The following is a 24,242-nucleotide window of genomic DNA, read 5'->3' on the forward strand; positions in this document are numbered from 1 at the left end:
AGCTACCATGTACTAAAATTAAATAATGAAAATATACTTGCTTGTTGATCATTTGTTGTATAATCACCAAGGCTAGGATTTTTATGACCTAAAAATCACCAAAATATGCAAAATAACCTAAATTACCTAAAATTTTACAAAATATGCACTACCTAAAATTTTACAAAATATGCACTATAATTTGAAAAACGTGCCCTTATAACTAGACTGTTTCAAACATCAATATCTAACTTATGCTGAAATATTTTCATATGAATACTATTTCTAGTTCACTTTATGGACCCTGATGAGTTGAAATGCACAATGAATACTTTCTGTAAATTTTCAATTACAAATGATAAAGATTTTGCTGCAGTCCAAAAAAAAAAAACCTGGAGTGAACATGGGAGTAAGAACGAATCCACTTGGAAAATGACTGTATATTTCTTGATAAACCGAAAATATGCTGAATATGACCGAAAATACATCAAAATATGCTTTGTCACGTAGAAACGGCCAAATATGCCAAAATATGCCCACCTTCATTCAATTACTTTCTTCACAATATGAATTTCTATATATTTAGGGAACACATCACCCTTACCAAAAAAAAAGAACATGCTAAGTCATAAAAATAATAATAATAATAATCACCAATATAATCCTTACTTTCGACTTAGTTTGGCAGGAGTAAGTTTGGTGGAAATAAATAACGGGGCCATGCCTTGAATGATAGTACCAAAGAAAATTTATGCACACTAATACTTATTGTCATACGCATAAAACATTAATCAGGAACTTTAGTTTTACTCTAATTTGATCTAACATCTTTTTGGTATTTAATAAATATTAAATTCTTCATCATTTTTACATTAATTCCCTTGCCAGGACAGTTATTTTTATACAATTTTGACAAACTTGGCTACATGTAAGTTAGATAATGAATACCTGCTGTTGTATCTCTATTCTTATACCGTCTTTTTTATCTATTCCTGTAATAACAACAATATAGTATTAATTATTTTACATGTTATGAACATACCTATAAACTATATATTAACGTATTGATTCGACATTATTATTATTATTTCTGAGGCGGTTCGGATCCTCGCCCAGAAATGTATTTCTAGATACGTGCCTAATTATACCCCCTAAATTTTTGACAGGGGGTACGTTACTCCCCCCCAAATCCTTCGATCCGAATTGTACATGTTGTACCCTCCTGAAATAATTTGACAAAAGCAACCGTTAGAAGAATCTCTTTTTTAGCAGGTAAACTGAAACGAGTTTATTTTGTCTACGTAATCTCCCTATACGAAAAGAAATTAAATCCACCGGGAATTTATCACACTTTATTTTGGTACTAGTTATCTCACTTGATCTGTGCTTGTGAAAATTTTCCAAGGAAGTAAAAATGTGTGAAATTAGTTTAAAGCAATAGAATGAAGCCTGCAGCTTATGTTATTGTCTTGTACACGTTAATAAAATTTAAATTATTTTGGGAATATTGCTTTTTTATTATTGGCGGTAAAGTCACGGACAGTTCTGAGTTGTAATGATTCCATTTAAAGTTAATGGGATTGTTACAATCCAGATCTGTCAGTGACTGTATAAGATTATGCAAATTGAGAATTGTTCTAAAATGGCAAGGGCATGTTAAGCATACATATATGTATATATTTGACTACAGATAACTGTTGTAATTTAGAGCTTCTTACAGGTGGTAGACACGTTAGAAAATTTATCTCGTGTTACATTTGGCCAAGATCGGTCAGCGCGTTTCACGATGGCGGTCGAAAAACTTTTGAGTGAGAGCCTTCTAAATTTTTTCAAATTTCTGTGTACACTATATTTCTTTTAAATTAAGGAATGAAAATCGCTACAATTTCAGGGCATCGCTTGCTATATATTTTGATCATAAAAACTGTCATGTAGCCCATTGTTTAAGAAGTTGGGGTGTGAAGTAGGAGCAAATTATCATTATCGTGACCATGATATATGCGGTAAATTTATAGATTTAGAGCTGGAATTCTTATAGTTACTAGAGCAAAATCGGTCAACATGTTTCAAAATGGCGGAAGATTTTTTTTTTCTATATTGCAGTCACTCTAGTTCTGGCACTATTTTCAAATCTCTGTCTGCACTACATTTTCAGAGCTTAGAAATAAAACTCGAAGCAATTTTAAGGCATCGCCTAAATTAGCATTTTGTAATTAATCTTACGAAATGTGGTGCTTGATTGGGAAGCAGAGAGAGATAGAAGCGTTAGAGATATCATATGAGGCGTTGCGGATACGAAGGGCGAACTCAACAAACTTGCATTGTGAGGGAAATGCGTTTCAAGTTTGTCAAGCACCGTGCGAACTCCACAAAATGTTTGGAAATCACGTATGAAACATTCCAATCTACTGTTACCAAGTTTTTGTGGAGTTCGCACTGTGCCTGACAACTTGAAACGCATTTTCCTCACAATGTACGTTTGTTGAGTTCGCCCGTCGTATTCGCAACGCATTATTATTTTTGCAGTTTCAATACTTGTGAAGAAGATAACTAATGTCATTTATTGTTATTTATTACACTCTTTTCTGGAAAGTAATCATATTGCGAAAATACAAAGTTAATACACGTACGCAATAAATTCTTCACGTAATCTCATTTATCCTTCAAAACATGACAATTAAAATACACCTCAGAACCTTCTAGTGGCAAAGTGCTATCTTAATCTACGTGAATATAAATTAAGCCAGACCACTTGACACATTTTATCACCACATTGGTTTTAACTCTTTGGTCACTATTTCTCATGAAAACACGGAATAAGAGAAATTATGATGCTTGAAATAAGAAACATTCAATCCACTTCTCATCAGTTTCGTAAATTTTTCATGTAATTTTTCAGCAGATGAACTGAGTTACTTGAATTTATCATTAATTGATGGAACAGTCAAGTCCAGTAATAGAAAATTATCAATAGCTACTAATATATCATGGAAGGTCAATGGATAGCCTAAATTGTAATAATTACAGCGAGTCTTACATTTGTCCCATAACGACGATGTACAGGGTCAACGAAGTTAGTAATTCGTTGTGTTTTATACAGCGTATATTGATACACCTGTACATTGAATTGTATCTTCTGCAAATGTGCTGTATAAAGAAATGAACTGCCGGAGTTCTAATTGAGGTGAGTGTACAGGGATGAGCATAATTAGCTGACGGTTTCAAATTGCAGAAACAAAACGAACACGTTTCATTAGAGCATATTATGTAAATGGAATAAATCCTAGTTCTCTTGGAGATTAATTCAAGAAACAGCAAACACTTCCTGCACTTCTTGGAGATTAATTCAAACAACATAAACACCCACATAAACGGATACTAACAAAAAATAACAGTAGCTTTGGTCATGTGACCATTATTACTCTTAACAAAATGGCGGACGACTATATTTTGATTCGTCAGTGTGCTGTTACTGAATTTCTCGTTAAGGAGAAAATCCCCGCTGCAGAAATTGAACAGAGGCTTCAGGGTGGCTATGGAAAGGTCTGCATGGGTACTTGCAGTGTTGGAAAATGGGTGAAACATTTTAAAGATGGGAATACGAGCATCCAAGATAAGCCTCGTAGCGGTTGCCCTCGAAAAATATCAACTGAATGCAATAAGGAGAGGGTTGGGGAGATTTTCTTGAATCTTGGCAAACCATCAATGCTGCTCGTTTTGTCTACACGCTGTACAAGCTCCGTCGTGCATTGCGCGATAAACACCCTGTAAGAAAGATCATCCTAAAGTACGACAATGATCAGCCCCACTCAGATTGCTTCACATCTGAAGAAATTGACAAAACTGGGTGGGAAGTTCTTTCACACCTCTCCAACACCCCTGATCTGACACCATCAGATTGCCATCTGATTGGATTCATGAAGGATCTGGCAAGGTTTAAAATTTTCAGAAGGGGACCCATTGGTTACAAAGCCACGGGGGAGACCCTTTGAAATTGTATTCGTCACTCTAAACTCAGAGGAGCGACACTTGTCATGACTTGTTTATCCTCACCTCACATGTGTTCCATATAGAGGGTGATTCAGTGAGAGCGTGCAAAAATTAAACAGGAATACGTGTTCCATTTTTGCACGCTTTCACTGAATCGCCCTGTATAGAGGGGAGTATAGTTACAAAGGTAAATTAATTCAGTAACATCATCTCAACCTTGTCACTAACTCTCTTGCTCACGCTCCACACAGTTGGTAGAGCCGGCCCCCGTGGCGGAGTGGTTAGCACATCGCGCTACGACGCCAGGGGTCCCGGGTTCAAATCCCGACCTGGGCATGGATATTTGTGAGTGTCCATTCATCAATTTCATCATATCATCACTCATCCCCATCTTAGCAAATAAAACTGGCACAAGAAGCGAAGTAAAATAAATCAAATCAATCAATCAATGAACACAGTTGGTAGGCACGCTGGCCAGACTCGCATAGTCAGCTGAAATGTTATTCTGGTTTACATCGTGGTAAATTTTGAGATATTTGGTTGACAGAAAATATGGCTATTATTGTAAGTCTTGTTGTGTGTGTATGATTTCTTATCTATACATTGGATTGGATTGATTTGGTGTTTTAAGTCCACTTTATGCACAGTAAGGCTAATCGGGACTGGACCTACAGTTTAAAGTTGGATCCGAACCACTTGTGCCTCCACCAGGTATCGAACCCGGGACCCCTTGATTACAAGGCGACGACGCTACCACTGCGCCATCGGGGAGGCCTCTTATCTATACATGCACAAGACATACAAAATACGTAGGTTCAAATTAAACAACATAACTTTAATGCATGGAAGCCATTCACGTACATCTTACACACGGTTACTATGACAACCAATCAATAACATGCTATAAATACAAATTCTTCTTCTTCGTCTTATCATGCGTCTATCAATTATTGGAATCTGTTTTAATTGTATTCTGCGTTTGTGTGTCTGTGGATATTCGCTGTCGTGCGAATGTGTCTATGAGGGTTGTTCAATAAGTTTTGCGTCCTGGCCTTTTACTTCTTTATTGAGTGAGGGAAGTTTATGATTTTACATTTAAATTTTAAAAAAAAAATATCTGCTCTAAGAGGATATTTTCTGTTTAAGGTAGTGCCACTGACGTCAGAGCAGTACCTTGGAAGATGTCGGACTATGTGGACACGGTTAGCGTGCTGTGATTGAATTTCCGACTGGGGAAGATGTTCCACCTGTCGAAATCCACCGTTTAATGCGTGACGTATATGGGGAAGCATGCGTTGACGTTAGCACGGTTAGGAAATGGTTGCGGACTGAACACACTGGCAACCCAGTCACGGCCACTTTAAAGACAAGCACCGCAGTGGATGCATCCACTCGAGAGATGGTGGCGTGTGTTGATGAATTGATTGTGGTATCGCCGCATTAAGAAGAGGAAGATCGTATAGATTCTGGGTATATGCTTGAAACAGTGAACTACATCAACGACGAACTTGGGTTAAAAAAAACTGTGTTCCAGGTGGGTCGCTCGTCAGCTGACAAACGTTGGCCAACCTCATTTTCTCTGACGGCATGCAGAAACTAGTGAAGCGATGGCAGAAGGGTGTCGACGCTGGTAAAAACTACATCAAAAAGTGATGTTACCCTTTAGAAGAGGACATTCCAAACTTTCATTTGAATGTAAAATCATAAACTTCCCTCACTTAATAAGAAAGTTATAGCCTAAAAGGCAAGAATTATTAAGCAACCTACGTACATTTAGATAACCGAAACGCACTGATTAAGGTTTCGTATAGCATAATTTACAAGTGTCAATGCCACAATTTTAACGTCTTTTTTTCGTTGCAGGAAAGTCTAGATCTGATTCTTCACTGGCGAATCTCCACCTGCCCAACGATGGTCACTTTGGAAAAATACCTTCGAGGATGCCTGGATGTAGCTCCTCCAGATGATATGGACGTGGAAGAAGTGGTGAAGCTCAGCACAACCTTCCCGCGTCCGTTTCCTGTGAAGACATCCCGCTGCGAGACGCTCCTAGGGAAGGACCCAGACTGTGCTCCTCTTCTCAAGCAAAATATCAACAACACATACCCAGTGATTCACGAAAGAACGTTATCTCTCTTCTGCAAGTTTCTAGAACACAAGAAAAAACATGGGACCAAGATCGAGAAGAACGTGTACGAGAATGTGGGTTTGGTAGAGTTGGTGGAAAGGTTGTTGGTGAAACGTGCTGTTGTGTTCTGTGGTGCCAACGATGGCTATGTTCTTCTGACTGGTAGATCTGGTGGTGGAGGTTGGGAGCAAATCGGAAAGGTTGTTGAGAAACCACCATTGTTGTTGAAGGATTGTCTCAGTTACGATGAAATTAAACTTTCTGCTTTAGTGGCAGTGTCTTCTCCGAGCGTGTTCATTAACGATGGTAACAGGCACAACCGCGGTATGCCCACGTCACCCTGTGATTTGGAGACTTCAGGGATCATCGTAGGGATAGTTGGAGCAAGATTAGAGAAGGAAAATGTTATGGAGTGGCAAGAAGTGGTTGTTAGCAAGACACAGAACATTAAGGAAAACGGTTATGGACCTCAACCCAAATCATCGACAGCCGAAGCGTCCTTCAAGAGAATTTGGGCCAAATTCTACGGCATACCGCACTTCCCGTTGTACCATGAGGTCACTGCCGGCAAGAGTAGCAAGTACAAACTGTTAACCTACGACGGATTGTACTTCAACAATGATGTTTTCAAGAAGAGAGTGGAGGTGTCCGCGCTAACTCTGCTCTTGGAGGCCAATGACAGGGCTTCCAAAGCGAACAAGCAAGCGTATGTCCACGTCGTTGGGTTTGGTCTTGGGGTCTGGGGTCTAAGTCCACATCAAGAGAAACTCTTCATGGATGCGTTTAACTGCTGCTTCCACTCTCTGACTCTCACCAACATAGCCGATGTCGACTTCAGCTGGTTCGAGGAGAGCTCTTGCGGTGGCGTCACCGATGGGGGGTTCGTCGAGGGAACCAAAATTCGACTTCACTTCTCTAGGCGCGACCCGCACGAGAAACTGACGGGGGATGACTGTGGTAAGTTGCTCGTTGTTTCGTACGCTTGGGACGGAAATGCCATGCCAGGTAATGAATACTGGACCGGCGGTTTGTCATCTTCTGGTGATCCCGCGGCGGCATGTGCCAGCCAGATACCAGAGCTTCAGAATCCTCACATCAACAAGAAAGTATCTGGAGCCAACCTACATGTTGCCTCGTCGAAATGGGGAGTGATACATATTGCAGATTACGCTAAGCGAATGTTGAAGAAGCTGAAAGACATTGGCCATCCAAAATCTAGCTAGCGTGTAGACGTTTGTGAACTTAGTAAGCAATATGAAAAAATGAACCATGTGAAATTGAAGCTTTGCCACAGCTGTTAACTCTACTTTATAGTATGGATTTCCACAAAATTTATAAATTAGCAGAAATGGACCGTATTAGTGGTGACGTTACAGAAGACGACGGAGCACGTGTTGAGTCTAAACAAAGTGGAAACGTGTTTTTCACTATTAAATTCCTTGAATTTTCCATCGGAAAAGTTGTGAAACAAAAATGTGATGTTTGTCGCAATGTGAAGATGAGATTTCGGAGAATAAGGCTATACATAACACATACCTTACAGAGAATAAGGTATTTCTTAGAGAATAACCGGAGTAAGAAAATCATGCAAAATCTAAGATTCCAGTTCCGAGCACAGCCGAAGCAGGCCCGAAGCTCACCCGATCTCAAGTCGGTTACGCTGCCGCTGTGGATGATAGGAAACCAGCAGCCGCACGTGACTGAAGCAGCAACGCTCATTGGCTGCGATTCCGGATCGGACGTCGATAGGAGCTTTTGCTTTACTCGATTTCCTAATCCATTTATTCTTTACATTCTCATCTGTAAGGTATGTGTTATATATAGACGCATTCTCCAAAAACTCATCTTTACATTGATGTAGGATAAGCATCACAATTTTGCATCATTGCTGTCACAATTCTTAAAGCTAACCCTTCCGATTGAAATTTCAATTGCTCGGGATAGGAAAAAAACACGTGGTAGATTTGTTTGGACTCATGACGTCACACTAATATGGTCCATTGCTGTCATAATCCCAACATCTTGTGAAGATCTATTTTTGCCTTCGTCGTCTCAACTACTACCTCCGAAGCACAATGATAAAGGATCGCCTGATCTTGCCTTAACCGTAGAGAGAGAAGCTGCGAAAGAAGTTGATTTGGATGTCCTGCAGTTCGACTCTGAGCATCAAAAGAGAAAAAGTCGCTTGCACTAATATTTCAATAAATTTAAAATTCAATATTTTGGTTTTATCTGGGAAGTATAGTTTTGGTATTTTTCCATGTCCCCTTAACACATTATACTGCCAATTAGTTTTTTTATAATTTATATTTATTACTATGTACAGTGGGATCCATGACTATTACCGTGCAAATTGTCCGTGACTATTTTCATTCATTTTTCTCTTACATTCTATGTGTTTTTTAGCGATAGAGTTTTATGTATGTTGGTGCAGAAGTAGTCAACAGCTTGTTTTGAGTTTTCTTTTAATTCTTGAAGCTCTTATTGGGTCAAATAAAGTGCACGAACATGGTGATGGGCAACTTGCACGGTAATACTCATGGATACCACTGTACATGTTATGAAATGTATTCGAATGTAAAATTTAACACATTTTCAATGCAATTTTGTACACTTGTACAATTTGGTTTTACTACAATGCGTAAAGTTCCTATTACTAGATAATAAATCCAAAGGTCCACCCACAACACACAGTCTGGAGGCGACACTGGCAACAACATTAAATAAACTCAGTTTTTTGCAAACTTTCTGCTCGACTGCAACGAAGTGAAATTAATTGATGACTATACGCATAGACACATCACAACTGGAAATTCTCCCGCTCTTACTATATTGAAGCGACTGGATGTCAAACAGTGCATTATTATTTATTTATTTATTTATTTATTTATACATACTCCCCATAACAGAGCTATTGCTCCACTTACAACGGGGGCTTACAAGTAAATAAACTATGGTACATAATATCCATATACATAAACATAATATTAACATATACAAACACATAAACCAATTGCATATACACAAATAATTAAATGATATTAATGCCTATTTTCAGTTTGTGTTATATTATATTGTATTATAAAATTATATTTAGCATTAATAAAATAACTAAAAATATAAAATTACAATTTTTTAGACAAAATACTAATTATGAATAAATTGTTTAATGACAGATAAATATCTCTCGTAGGACATAGCAAAATCAATATTAACATTATTTTGTATTAGTACATTATGAGCTTTACATATTTGAACCATTACTGAATTCTGATGTACAATATTTTTAGAATTAACCAAAGAAAATGGCAAATAAGAACGCAACGTTCTAGGTTTAATTGTGAATCCTATCAACTGAAGACAATCTTGAGCATCAATTAAGTTATTTATAAATTTATAAAGTAAAATATGTTTGGCTAGTTCTCTTCTTGATTGTAATGAAGAGAACCCAAATTCAGATAAAATAGTATTATAGGATATTCTTTCTAAATATGAAGATCTTTTAAATTTTTTGTAATATAAATATCTTACGAACTTATTCTGAACATTTTCAATTAAATCACGGTAGCATTGAAAATAAGGATCCCAGATGACACTAACATACTCTAACTTACTTCTTAATATCGAATTGTATATTGAAGCAATAGCTTGAATATTATTAATTTCTCTGGTAGTTCTAAATATAAAGCCTAAAATTCTAAATGCATCCGATACTAATGTTTGTACGTGCTCTCTGTAAGTAAGCCTTGAGTCGAGTAAAAGTCCCAAATCCTTTATAAGTTTAACTCTATTTAAAACTATTCCATTCATAGTATAGTTATGAGTATAAGATAAGTTATGTCTGCTAAACGTAATAGTTCTGCATTTACTTATATTAAAATCTAACCTATTGGTGACACTCCACTGAAAGCAATTGTTTATATCTTTCTGTAATTGCGCTAAATCACTTATATTTGTAATGGATTTAAATATTTTTAGGTCATCAGCATAAAGCAGATAATTAGAATTTTTTATAACAGAGGATAAATCATTAATAAATATTATAAAAAGTAAGGGACCCAAATTTGAGCCTTGCGGAACACCAGATGTAACATTATATAAAGGGGATGATTCAAAATTGTAGGTGACATAGAATTTCCTATTTTTTAAATACGATGCTATTAATTTTAATAATGGAAACGAAAAACCGAAATTTGCTAACTTATATATTAATATATCATGATCTAACTTATCAAAAGCTTTAGCAAAATCTGTATAAATAGTATCAACAGAGTAACCATTGTTAAATGAATCTGCCAAAAATTGAGTAAATGAGATAAGATTAGTTAAGGTTGATCTTTTGGATATAAAACCATGCTGATGGTGAGTTATATACGGTTTAACATGATAACAAATTCTATTATATAAAATGTGTTCAAAAATTTTTGCTGGTGTTGAAATTAAAGATATAGGCCTATAATTGATGATTTCCTTGGCGTTACCAGATTTTGGTATAGGAGTTACTTTACTTATTTTCCACCTCTCGGGGAAAATTTGGGTGGTTATAATCAGATTAAATATGGTGCATAGAGGAAACAATAAGCAATCAGTACATCCTTTAAATATGTAAACGGGTATACTATCTGGACCACTAGCTTTCTTCGATTTCAGTTTTCTAATAGAAGTTTTACATTCAGATTCAGTTATACTATCTAATACTAATGGTTGATTTACTATCATAGGTACTTCACTGGGAATTGAGTAAGTTGGAATAGAATCATTAAAAACGCTCTTAAAGAATTGCGCAAAACCATTAGCTATATCTTTGTTATTGTCAAGTAATACTCCATTATAGGTTAAACTACACTGATTATTAGTTGATTTCTTTTTACCTTTAATATAACTCCAAAAAGACCTAGGATTATTTTTTATGGATTCTTCAGAATTCTTTATGTAAATCTTGTAAGCTTTGGTTATCATAGATTTTGATTTTCTGCGTAATTCAACAAATTTCTTCTGGTTATATTCTGACAATTTACGTCTATGTCTATAATACTCTTTATATTTAAGTAATCTTATAATATCCAGTGTAAACCAAGGCGGGTACGATTTTCTCTTATTACGCTTCCTTATGGGTACATTATTACCAATAATTTTATCTAAAATTTCATAAAAGTAGTCCAATGCTACGTTGGGATTCTTAAATAATGTTAAAGGATGCCAATCAGTTTGATTAAGATTTCTATATATATTGAAAAAATCGGCATTACGGTAATCATATGTATAAATAGAACTTGACTTAACATTATGAATAGTTTTGTCATAAAAGCGGTGGACTTGAAGTAATAAGGGAGGATGATGAGCATCAGAACTTAGAAGAGGGAAGGAGTTATGATTAACCACGACATTGTTAGACAAGTTGGTCAGTACCAAATCCAACGTTTTTCCGTTGTTATTTTTTACATTATTTATACTTTGTAATTCCAGTAAACTTAAAAATCTAAATAATGTTAAGGAAAGAGGACAACCATTTTCTAAGTCATAATTAGAATCTACAATTTCTGGAATATTAAAATCTCCTACAATAATCAAACCACAAGAATGTATATTACATAGCTCTTCCATTCTGGTAAAAAACATATTGTAAATTTGTAATTTAGTATTAGGTGGGAAATAAACTGTAACCACTATAATGGAAGAAACACTAGTTATTATCTTAACACAAACAATCTGAATATTTTCTATAGTTATTTCAATGTTCTTGGTCCTCAGAGTACTCTTTACTGCAATTAATGCGCCACCACCTCTTCTATGTAACCGATCTTGCCTAAATACAGCATAGCGAGTATCAATAAATTCACAGTTGTTAATAACATTGGAAAGCCAAGTTTCTGTAAAAACAATTACATCATAGTTTTCATTTAGAATACTTAGATATACATCATTAAGCTTAGTATTAATACCTCTTACATTTTGATAGTATAAATTCAATTCATTATGTGATTCATTATAATCCATGACTCAACTCACCATGATTACATAATATTTTGTATATCTGTTTCAGTTTTTATTACAAAAACTTGCCTGTCATTTGGGGTCTTTCTTAAACGAATAGAACCAGAATTATCAATCCAAAGATAGGCATAGTTTTTTTCTCTTTGTAATTTCCTAGCTTGGCCGAAAATAGTCTTTCTATATGGAGTAAGGCTATGATTAATATATATTGGCTGATTATTCGTAAACCCCAGATGATTTGTATTTAAATTTCTTTTTACCTTGCGTTTTTCAATCATTTTATCCTTATCCACTCTTCTTACAAACTTTACAATTATACCCGGAGAATTATGATTGCTAGAATTCTTAAGCCTATGACATACGTCTATCATTTCCTCTTTAATTTCCAAATCAAGAGCCCTACCAACATCCATAACAGTTTGATAAACATTTTCGTTAGATTTTCCTGGAATACCAATAATTTCCAATGCATTCCTTCTGCTATATTGTTCCAATTCATCAAGTTGAACTTTAGTGTTTTTTAATTCTTGTTTCAACTCGGTGTTCTCCTTTTTCAGTTCTTCGATGTGGGCGAGGCAGGCATTGATTTTGTCCGACTGGGATTTTATTAGACTAGAATTATCATCCATTTTTACATGTAACATTTCTAATGATTTACCAAGTTCAATTTCCGTCTCCTTAGTTGTTTTTTTAACATTAATAAGTTCTTCCTTTAACTCTTTCACGGAATCGAAAATGTTTTGCAAAGAGGGAACACCTTCTACTAAAGGTTCTTCAGAATGCATAGATCGTCTTTTTTTAGAGTTGCATGATTTACACCTCCATGGTCGATTTTCAGATTTATAAAACTCCAGATCGGTTTCATTAATGTTCACACATTTAATATGCCATAGCTTGGAACAGTCAGTACATGCTATTTTGGCGTTAACATCATTCCGAGGAACTGGTTTATTACACTCACCACAATTGCTCATTCTTTACGTATTATTAGAACAAACACACAGCACAGTAAATGTCTATATGGACAGTAACTGAGCACCCACTAAAGCGCAAGGAGGTGATAGTCTGTGAACTCCGATGCAAATGAATTGGCAACACTGATAACAAGTGAATGTTTGTTTATCAAAACAGTTCGACGAAAAAATCAAGTTTTACGTTCATAGCTCATTGAATATGCACTTATATTGACTTTTAAGTAAATGTCAATAAACTTAGTATACTTACATAACAAGTCTCAGCAATATATAGTCTTCAGTTGCCTGTTGTAGTATTAAAATAGAGTAGGGCTAGGATTTTTATGACCTAAAAATCATCAAAATATGCCAAATAAAAAATGCTCTTTAAATAAAATATGCACTATAATTTGAAAAATATCCCCTTACAACTGAACTTTTTCAAACATCAATATTTAACATGCTGAGGCATTTTCACATACTATATTTAGTTCACTTTATGAGCCCTGAGTTACAATGTACAATTAATACTTTCTGTAAATTTTCAAATAAAATTGATTGCCTATTGTCAGCCAGCCAAGCCTTGCACTGAGTAAAAGGAAGGTAGTTCTCATTCTCATAATTTTGCAGAAAATAAACAGTGATCTGCGCTTCAAACAAATTCAACAATAAACAAACATTTGCTCAGAGTTATTTTGGGCCAAAGTCCATTTTCTCATTTCATTCCAATAAAAAAGGAGACTGGTTTTCCACATTTTTCAGGAAATAAACTGGGACGTATAATTGTAACAAAATCAACAACTTGAGTGAACGAATCCACTTCGAAAATGGCTGAATATTCCTTGAAAAGCGAAAAATGCTGAATATGACCGAAAATCTATCAAAATATGCTGTATCACATAGAAATGGCCAAATATATATACATATGTCCTTAAAAAGCACCTTAATTTAATTAGTTTCTTCATAATATGAATTTCTGTATATTTAGGGAACACATCAGCCTTATCAAAAACAATTATTTAAGTCATAAAAATCCTAGCCCTAATTATGAGTTTGACTTTTTTTAGAACGAGACAAAGACCAATCTTCACCACAGTCACTTTGACTTAACCTGCCAGGAACAAAGCACAAAATTTCTCAAACTATAATTTCAGACATTTAATATCGCCACGTTCTTGGTTCATTATACCATGATGCAGTTTCTTCGGAACTTAAAGTTGCTAATAAAACTATTGAACAATAATTACCTGGTATGTATTCAACTCTAATAATGTCATGTTTTAGAATTATGTGTGGTGGCGAATACATGCATGCAGTTTGAAAAACATATGCTGGTTCAATTTTATTTGTGGCAAAGTAAATGTTCATTCTTTGCTTGAATGTTCATATTGTCCCCAAAATGGCATTGCTGCAATCGTTAACTCATGACTGTTTTCTCTTCCAAATATATATATTTATGCTGTTTTAACAAATGTTATATTGCAGTGCATGTTAATTCTAGAAAAATCTAGGAATGAATAAAAACCAGTGGGAACTTTGGTAACTGTAAACTGGAACTCTAAACCAGTGGTAACCAGTGAAAAATTATTCGATAGTTCATGCAATTTGAATACCATTCATGAACGTCAATTGTGTATAAAGTGCAAAATAGTGGATATATTTTGGCATTGACAGGAGTTTTTATCGTAATGGGCAATTTAAGAGTGTAAAAAAGTGCTTTTTAAAATAATATAATAATAATCTGCTTCCTACTTTGTATAACAATGTGAAAATAAACTAATTACTTTTCAATTGTTTTTGTGTGTAACGAACTCTACAGAAGAGTAACAATTTATATTGATGTTTAAAAATATTGAGTATCATAGTGTCATTTTAATAAAATGTTAAGAATACTTTAAAAGGGCTGGGTTTTGTCGGAGCGTAATCACGCTATGTTCTATCAATTGCTACTAATCTATTAATAGGAGAAAGTACCAAATTTCGCCCACTTTTTCTTTATTTACAGTGCATAAAGTGGACTTAAAAAGCAAATCAAACCAAACCAATAACTGGCGGAAGTCAGCGTTATTTTTTTATTTATTTATTTATTTTACCAGAAATGCACTTTTCAATGAGAAAATTGCATAAGAAATTTTCGAAGACTCATATTTAGATGACATGTTCCTTTGTAATTTGCGACCAATATGAGCCATGAGCAGCATTTGATGGGTTTGCGTCTAGCAATTATATGGGTTAAGTGAATACATACATAGATGTTCTTTTTCAAATTCTTTCTGGCATTAACCGTGGGTAAAACGTATGCTTTTTGCTTACTTATATTTTTTTCTATGCAGAATTACATTCGGCTACAGCCGGATTGCGCACACTTTTCCGGTTTTATCAGTGGTATCTGATAAGCCGTTGACAAGCTATCAAAATGTACAGGATGTACAAGATGAAACTTCTGGAACCATTTTAAATTATGATAATTGCTGAATATTTGTTTGCCATTAAAGGTTATAATTCAAATGTTGAGAGAGTATTTGCATTACTATCAGAACAACAGACTCACGAGGGATTTTTTTTTTTTCATAAAGTCTGTAAAATGTTTGGTACTGGTTCCTATAATTTCAGGGTTTGACTGTCCGTTCTAACATAAATATAGTTTGACAAAACCTGAAATTTTGATAAAAATTGTCATCTCTAAGAAGAACCACTTAAATGGTGTAGTAAGAGGTGCATTGATTAGTATGATTACAAGTTTTGAAATTTTGCATTTACGAATACATTAAGAATTCATTCTTTTCAAACTGAAAAGTAATTTCTCAACTACTTTTTCACGTGTTCTATAGAAATATGTATTATTTATTGAGAATGTTTTGTGTCCTACATTTTGACTTAATGTCCTACATTTTGGGACAGCATGTCCTACATTTCCCTTACAGCGATCCGGTAACCCTAAACATGTATAACTTTCATGCACGATATATGTTCACACATATGCAACATGGAGCGACGTGGACACTAAATTGTGTACGTATTCAAAGTTTCTTTAATACATATTATATACAACATATATTATTTAAATGCATTACACAACAAATTTATCCATTTCACAATAAACCAACAGCAAAAATTACATAAATTGTCTCTCAAGTGTGCACGCTCCCTTTCCTCAAAACAATTATTCATGCATTTAAAACAGCATCAATTAAGTGAAGTCTTATTTCTCTGTCTGGTAATTTACAACCCATTACAGAGAATACGAGCGAAGCGAGCAAGAAAATTTTTGGATAATTTTTTTTGCAGGCTGAAATTTATATTGATTTACTAGGGCGCAAATAATTTCACGGGACGCCAATGCATTCTCTCTTTTACAACTTTTGTGCCTCCCCGATGCTGTAGTGGTATAACATCGTCGCCTTGTGATGAAGGGCTCCCGGGTTCAATACCCGGTGGAGGCACATGGCGCAGTGGTTCAGATCCTACTTTAAACTGTAGGTCCAGTCCCGATTAGTCTGTCTGTGCGTAAATCAATCAATTTTACAACTTATTTTCATTTAGATCGTTCGGTGGCCAGGACCGAGTCTCTCCGCCCCGTAGCTACAATTCTGAACTTTATAACACTAAGAAGAGCAGGCATTGCGAGCGAAGCAAGCAAGAAAATTTTACGAAAAGTATTTCTATTTGCATAAAATTTGAAGTTGTGGGCGGTAATTGCCCACACTACAGGTACCTTTGGTCGTCAATGTTTGCTCCCCTTGCCTCGACTAGAACTCATTTCCGTCAAAGGTTGGCGGCAACACCTCCTCTGACCCCTGTGGTTGCGCCACTGCTGACTACAGTTCCAATCAAAAAAGTACACATCATCAGTACTTTTCTCTGTTCGTGGTTGGCAACGCTGCAACTATGTGAGTCAGCCTAACAGTATTTCGAACTCTCAACGTTCTAGGTGGAGGAAAATACAACATTGACGTTTACTCACAGAAGAGCAATATTGCGAAATAGTGATGCAATGGTAAACCCGTATAGCGTTTGACGAGAAGAGAGAATATAAACTGTGGAAAAGTTTGTGGCTTGTTTCCAGTGTGTCAAAGTGAAGTGAACTTACAACAACAACATCCATGTGATTCAAGCAGCATACGAGTCAAGTCAAGAACTTCACGTAAGTAGACATATTACCTTTAATAAGTATAATTGTAGGAACACAGAACGGTTAAAGCAAGAACTTTGGTTTCAGTAGTGTTTGTCTGAGAATAACGAGTAATAACACAGATAATAAGTTTATCTGTGAATATAACCGCTGTACTCCCCCGCCCACTTTTTCCTCCCCCTTCCTAACCTCCACGATCGAATGTTGCCAACTGTAGTAAAATTTGTATATCACATACAAAGTGATTTTTAGAACATAAATCATTGTCACATTCAAAATTATTTGATTCCTCTTGCACTTACTCTATCAACTAGGAAGCTGTAATGCAATTAAAATTCCATTGTAATGGATACAACGTGTGTGTAGGCATGTAGCCTCTCCCGAAATCCTACAAATCTAATTTAAATAGTAGCTATATAGTGGTAATTAATTTTACTTCCATAGCAGGATTAAACATTAGATCGAAAAATGTTTAGTGTAATACAGGAATCAAATATATTTTTTTAATATTTTACCATTTAATCCAAATTAAAAATGGACCCCCAGCTTCCAAAATTTAAAGTTTTCTTTGTGAGAGGTAATAAACTATATGAGTAAAATTTTCCCTTAACTTTTAAAGCCTTTTTTTTAACTGGATGTGTAAATGTTAATAACAAAATACAATAACTACAAAATGTAAGAAAAATAATGGACAACACCTGTGTTGGAAATTCACTCTACGGAGAATCGAATAGCACCTCTGTTGGAAATTCACTCTACGGAGAATCGAATAGCAAAGTCTCTCTATTTATATAATAATAATAATTAATTGGGATTAAAATTGGTTTATTTTAATGATTTTAATTTATATCAGTCATTATTGTAAAATGTCAATTATAACCGTGATAATAATTATCATTTTCATTATTATTTCTACCAATGAAGTTTTATCAATGGCCTGCTTTTCTCTACAGATAGGGACTCTGTTCAGCATTTTCTCCACGCGGTCAGCATTTTCTTATGGCAGTCAGTAATTCAGCGTTTTAGTAGTAAGTCCCCTACAAATATTTCTTGCGATGCTCGTGCTGATAAGAGATGAGCGCCCACCCTGAAATAAAATACTCGCTACGTGCATGGTGTATATCCATAATGTTATTGCTGACATTGGCGAAGCGTGGTCTCAAGGAGAATGCAAGCAATGCAGTACTCCGAAATGGGGTAAATAAATTATACAGCTCTTTGCCCCACTTTCTAGGGAAAAAAGGGCATTTTAAATAATAATCCCCAACTCCTCTCTCAACGGCCATGCTTCTTAGTTCAAATTCTTGGTCACGTTATTGATATAATAAAATACTTGCTATATTACTTACAATTTTCCGTACGCAATTTGAAATAGTATCCATGATTGTTTTGGAAAATTCACAACACACCAAATAAAAGAGAACACTCACTTGAACCACTCGTTCTTCCCACACAAATGGAAAATGTTCCGAAAAACTCCGAAACTAACAGAAAAGTGATACCAACTTCGTTGTAAAAATTATTGTTCACGGGAGAGTAAAATAACCGACTTGAAGTTTAAAATGATATTAAGCGTTGGAATAATAAGTCATTAGAACAGGTAATAATGTATGTATGACAATGTATCATATTAATATAAATAGTATTTTGAGTTTGTTAGCATTTAGTACTTAACGTTTTTGCTATTTGCACTTCTCAGAAGAGAGTTTCATTGCTTTCTTGACGTATGTGTTATCGAAAAAAACTCAGTTTATTGAATTCGTTTGTATGGAAACTCACGATAAATATCGTGTAAATTATTTCGTAGTTGTCAACACTTGTGTGGCGTTGCAATTTTTGATGAGAGAGGTGTGAGGCGGACAACAGCCAGCTGTTCTGCAGATTCCAGCGCTCTCCAATGCCGGGGTCAACATGTCCAAGTTTGATTCTACCCCCAAGTTAAGTCCCAAGTTTGATTCTACCCCCAAGTTAAACCCCAAGTTTGATTCTGCCTCCGAAAATTAAGTCGTAAGTTTGATTCTACCCCCAAGTTAAGTCAGTTAAGTCCCGAATTTGATTCTACCCTTAAGTTAAGTCCCAAGTTTGATTCTACCCCAAAGTTAAGACAGTTAAGTCGCAAGTGTGATTCTACCACCAAAGTTAAGTTCCAATTTTGATTCTACCCTCAAGTTAAGTCAGTTAGGTCACAAGTGTGATTCTACCCCCAAAGTTAAGTTCCAAGTTTGATTCTACCCCAAAGTTGAATCCCAAGTTTGATTCTGCCCCAAGTTAAGTCAGTTAAGTCGCAAGTTTAATTCTACTCTCAAGTTAAGTTCCAAGTTTGATTCTACCCCAAAGATGAAGTCCCAAGTTTGATTCTGCCCCACGTTAAACTCCAAGTTTGATTCTGCCCCCGAAAGTTAAGTTGCAAATTTGATTCTGCCCCCGAAAGTTAAGTCCCAAGTTTGATTCTACCCCAAAGTTAAGTCCCAAGTTTGATTCTACCCCAAAGTTAAGTCCCAAGTTTGATTCTACCCCCAAGTTAAACCCCAAGTTTGATTCTGCCTCCGAAAATTAAGTCGTAAGTTTGATTCTACCCCCAAGTTAAGTCAGTTAAGTCCCAAATTTGATTATATCCTTAAGTTAAGTCCCAAGTTTGATTCTACCCCAAAGTTAAGTCAGTTAATTCGCAAGTGTGATTCTACCCCCAAAGTTAAGTTCCAATTTTGATTCTACCCCCAAGTTAAGTCAGTTAGGTCACAAGTGTGATTCTACCCCCAAAGTTAAGTTCCAAGTTTGATTCTACCCCAAAGTTGAGTCCCAAGTTTGATTCTGCCTCCAAGTTAAGTCAGTTAAGTCGCAAGTTTGATTCTACTCTCAAGTTAAGTTCCAAGTTTGATTCTACCCCAAAGATGAAGTCCCAAGTTTGATTCTGCCCCCACATTAAACTCCAAGTTTGATTCTGCCCCCGAAAGTTAAGTCGCAAATTTGATTCTGCCCCCGAAAGTTAAGTCCCAAGTTTGATTCTACCCCAAAGTTAAGTCCCAAGTTTGATTATGTGTCCCGAAGTTTGATTCTGCACCCGAAAGTTAAGTTCCAAGTTTGATTCTACCCCCAAGTTTAGTCAGTTAAGTCCCAAGTTTGATTCTGCCCCTAAGTTAAGTCCCAAGTTTGATTCTACACCCAAGGTAAGTCCCAAGTTTCATTCTGTTAAGTCGAAAGTTTGATTCTACCCCAAGTTAAGTCACTTAAGTCCCAAGTTTGATTCTACCACCAGGTTAAGTTGCAAGTTTGGTTCTACCCCCAAGTTGAGTCCCAAGTTTGATTCTGCCCCCAAGTTGAGTTACAAGTTTGATGCTGCCCCAAGTTAAGTCCCAAGTTTGATTCTGCACCCAAGTTGAGTTACAAGTTTGATTCTGCCCTGAAAGTTATGTCACAAGTTTGATTCTGCACCCAAGTTAAACCCCAAGTTTGATACTACCCCCAAGTTAAGTCAGTTTAGTTCCAAGTTTGATTCTACCCCAAGTTAACTCCCAAGTTTGATTCTACCCTAAAGTTGAGTCTCAAGTTTGATTCTCCTACCGAACGTTAAGTCGCAAGTTTGATTCTGCCCCCGAAAATTAAGTCCCAAGTTTGATTCTACCCCCAAGTTAAGTCCCAAGTTTGATTCTGCCCGTCCCCAAAATTAAACCATAAGTTTGATTTTACCCCTAAGTTAAACCCCAAGTTTGATTCTGCCCCCCCTTCCAGTTTGATTCTGGCCGCCCCAAAATTAAACCCCAAGTTTGATTCAGCCCGCCCCCAAATATAAGTCACGAGTTTCACTCTGCCCCCCCCCCCCCTTACTCCACCCGAAGTTAGGCCTCAAGTCACGCTCATGTCCAGCATGATTGTTGACTTCTTCTGCGTTAGTTTATAGTGAAATGTCAAGTTTGTTTGAAAAGTCTCAATCTTTTCCCTGTTTTCTCTAAACGTTTCCGAACTTCAAACTACGACTACGAATATCTTTTCCTGTTGCTATGAATTCATTTATTTGGTGTAAATGGAAGTCGAATTTCCTTTGCAGTACAACCTGGTTTCAAACATTTACGCAGAAGCGGGATACAGTACCCCTCTAAGCAATTCCATCCGAATTTTACTCCCGCTCAAATAAATTGACAGATTGAAGGAGCTGCCTGAAATCTTGTTTTGTGTGTGTGTGTGTGTGTGTGTGTGTGTGTGTGTGTGTGTGTGTGTGTGTGTGTGTGTGTGTGTGTGTGTGTGTGTGTATGTTTCCCCTCTTTATAGATAAACATAAGACCTACATTACCTCCCTATTAAAAAAAGTCAAAATCATCATATTATATCATATCATACTATTTCTACGTTGATTGTGTTTGAGTGCAAAACAATGGAATAACGTCTAGAACTTATCTGTTCCTGAATTGTCCATGTTTTAATATCCTGTTTAAAGTACGCTACTTTGAAACTACAAAAACAAATCAAAATTACTTTGGGAATATAGCTTTTTTCATTGACAGTAAATGTTATTCAAATTTTGTTTAGAAATTTCGTGCTAATATATATATATCATACCCAAACCCGGGACCCCTTGATTATAAAGCGACTACTGGTACGCCATTGGGGAAGACCTCACTTTATTATTATTATTATTATTAATAATAATAATACGAGCCTTTGGGAGATTTTTTACACGATCCACCAGATGAGTGAATATCCAGCCCAACCATTTTTTATTATTTTTTGACATTTCATACGGTAGGTGGACTGAAATGCATGGTTATTCACTTTTACACACCTCGTCCAAGAAAAAAAAACAAGTTTAAAAGCTATGGGATACTTTCGTTATTATATTGTGTGATCCAGCACTCTAATTTTGGAATTTTGAAAATTGTGAAACCATATTTCCTACCCCCTCCCCTTTTCACCAGCATGCCTGTTTCATTCTTCAAGGTTTAACCATAAAACGCCATTCTTGCCTGTTAATTTATCCCACCGTTGCCAACCCTTACCTCCAAAAAAAGAAGAAAAAAACGATCACAGATGTGGGGGGGAGAATTAGGTGAAAAGAACTAATACTGTGATCGGTTCTATCTGAATACATAATTAATGATTTAATTAATCTTTCCAGGATAATGTGAACTGGATATTGGATTGTAAACGCCCAGGCTGCAGAACGATGGCCACCTTATTGAAATACCTACGGGGTTGCGTGGATGTGATCCCTCCAGAAGACGTGAAGGTGGAAGAACTGGTGAAACGCAGCAGAAGCTTCTCCCAACCGTTTCCTGTGCAGACAACTCGCTGCGAGTTCCTTCTGAACAAAGATCCGGAACTTCAATCTCTTCTGGAAACCAACATAAACACCACGTATCCATTGGTACATGAAAAGGCGCTCCCACTGTTCTGCGACTTTCTGGAACACAAGACCAAACATGGAACCAGAATCGAGGAGGACCTGTATCGAGATATGAGCCTGGTGGACTTTGTGCAAAGGTTATTTATCAAACGCAGTGTAGTGTTTTATGGTCCACGTGACAAGTTTGTTCTCCTTGATGGCACATCGGGCGCTGGAGGTTGGGAGGAAATTGGAAAGACTAGCGAGAAAGCCCCGTTGTTACTGAAGGACTGTCTTAGTTATGATGAAATGAAACTTTCTGCTTTGCTGGCAGTGTCTTCGCCAAGCGTGTTCATTAACGACGGCAACAGAAAAAATCGGGGCGTCACAGCCTCTCCAAGTTCCTTGGAATCATCAGGAATCATCATAGGGGTGGTTGGGGCAAGGATGAAGAAGAAGAACTTCATGGATTGGCAAGAGACTGTCCTTAGCAAGACCCAGAACGTTAAAGAGAATGGTTATGGACCTCAGTCTACGTCGTCGTCGGCTGAGGCTTCTCATAAGAAAATTTGGGCCACGTTCTACGATGTACTTCACTTACCACTATACCAGGAAGCTACCGCAAGCACCGACTACACCAACATAAATAAGGACCTCTACTTCAACGACAACATCTACAGAAAGCGGGTTGAGGTGACGGCAGCAACCTTGCTCTTGGACGCCAACGCCAGAGCATCGAAAGAAACCAAGCAAGCGTACGTTCACGTCGTGGGGTTCGGACTAGGGGTGTGGAAAATAAGCGATCACCAAGAGAAGCTGTTCATGGAGGCGTTCGACTCCTGCTTCCGTTCCATGGCTCTCGACAACATATCGGACGTTGACTTCAGCTGGTTCCAGGAGAGTTCTTGCGGTGGCGTCACCGACGGGGGGTGCGTGGAGGGAACCAAAATTCGACTTCACTTCTCCAAACGCAATCCGCACGAGAAGCTGGTGGAAGGTGATTCCGGCAAGTTGCTCGTGGTGACGTACGCGTGGGATTCCAATTCCATGCCAGGCAACGAATACTGGTCTGGAATGTTGCAGAGTACTGGTGACTCTGCAGCAGCCTGTTCCACCCAGGTCCCAGAACTTCAGAATCCTCACATCAACGTAAAAGTTTCAGGAATCAACCTGCGCGTTGCAACTTCCAAGTGGGGGGTGATACATATTGCAGACTATGCCCAAAAAATGGTGATAGAATTGAAAGATACCGTGTAGAATGTCGTAGATCAAAACTCTCATGTCCTCACCAATAAAAGTTGTTTTAAATAACTCTTGTGCTATTTTCTTAAGGCAATATCCAATAGGTTAATATTTATTACATTGTGTAGTCATATCTCATTTGTTTGACAAATGACAATAACAGTATGTGAGAAATACTTTCTTATAAGGCTCGGATTCAGAAGTGTGCTTTATGTGGTGGGACATAAGTACAATGAGAAGAAAAGAGTGTATTGAAAGGGACATGAAGTGGAAAAAGGAATATATTTTGGTAATGTGGTAAAATTATTACAAACAACTAAATATTTGGGATAGTGCGTTAGCCCAGTGGCCGCCAAAGTGAACGCCGTGGCTGGTTTGCATGGGCGCCGTTAAATATTCCAATATTTTCACTGAATATGATTGTTCCAAATATATGTTTATTTAGTACTTTTTTTTAAAATGTAAAATGTTTCTGAAATTGAAATATGTGTTCATTTCTTAACTTAA

General features: G+C 36.5%; 2 protein-coding genes and 1 pseudogene across 3 annotated transcripts in view; 2 read left to right on the plus strand and 1 right to left on the minus strand.

The window, feature by feature from the left end:
• The window catches only part of LOC145995041 (ADP-ribosylarginine hydrolase CG2909-like), a 27,469-nt gene extending 3,526 nt beyond the window's left edge, over positions 1-23,943 (plus strand). The window contains exons 1-2 of one of the 2 annotated variants that reach the window (XM_083131573.1): positions 16,987-17,188; positions 22,287-23,943. In XM_083131573.1, coding sequence (XP_082987699.1) covers positions 22,335-23,750 — 1,416 coding nt within the window. In that variant the 5' untranslated portion in view covers positions 16,987-17,188; positions 22,287-22,334 and the 3' untranslated portion in view covers positions 23,751-23,943. Of the gene's footprint in view, positions 1-16,986; positions 17,189-22,286 lie in introns of those variants that run through there. The other variant, XM_083131577.1, reaches the window with a different exon arrangement.
• LOC145980117 (ADP-ribosylarginine hydrolase CG2909 pseudogene) lies at positions 3,412-7,320 on the plus strand (annotated as a pseudogene).
• On the minus strand, positions 11,866-12,876 carry LOC145980179 (uncharacterized). Its single transcript, XM_083113228.1, has 2 exons — positions 12,352-12,876; positions 11,866-11,967 (listed from the first exon to the last, which is right to left on the minus strand). The coding sequence occupies exons 1-2, from the start codon at positions 12,874-12,876 to the stop codon at positions 11,866-11,868; spliced, it is 627 nt and encodes a 208-aa protein (XP_082969354.1).
• Positions 23,944-24,242: the final 299 nt, after the last annotated feature.

The sequence above is a fragment of the Lepisma saccharinum genome, chromosome 1 (genome assembly GCF_977018435.1).
Source record: "Lepisma saccharinum chromosome 1, izLepSacc3.1, whole genome shotgun sequence".
In the NCBI taxonomy this organism is placed as follows: Eukaryota; Metazoa; Arthropoda; class Insecta; order Zygentoma; family Lepismatidae; genus Lepisma; species Lepisma saccharinum.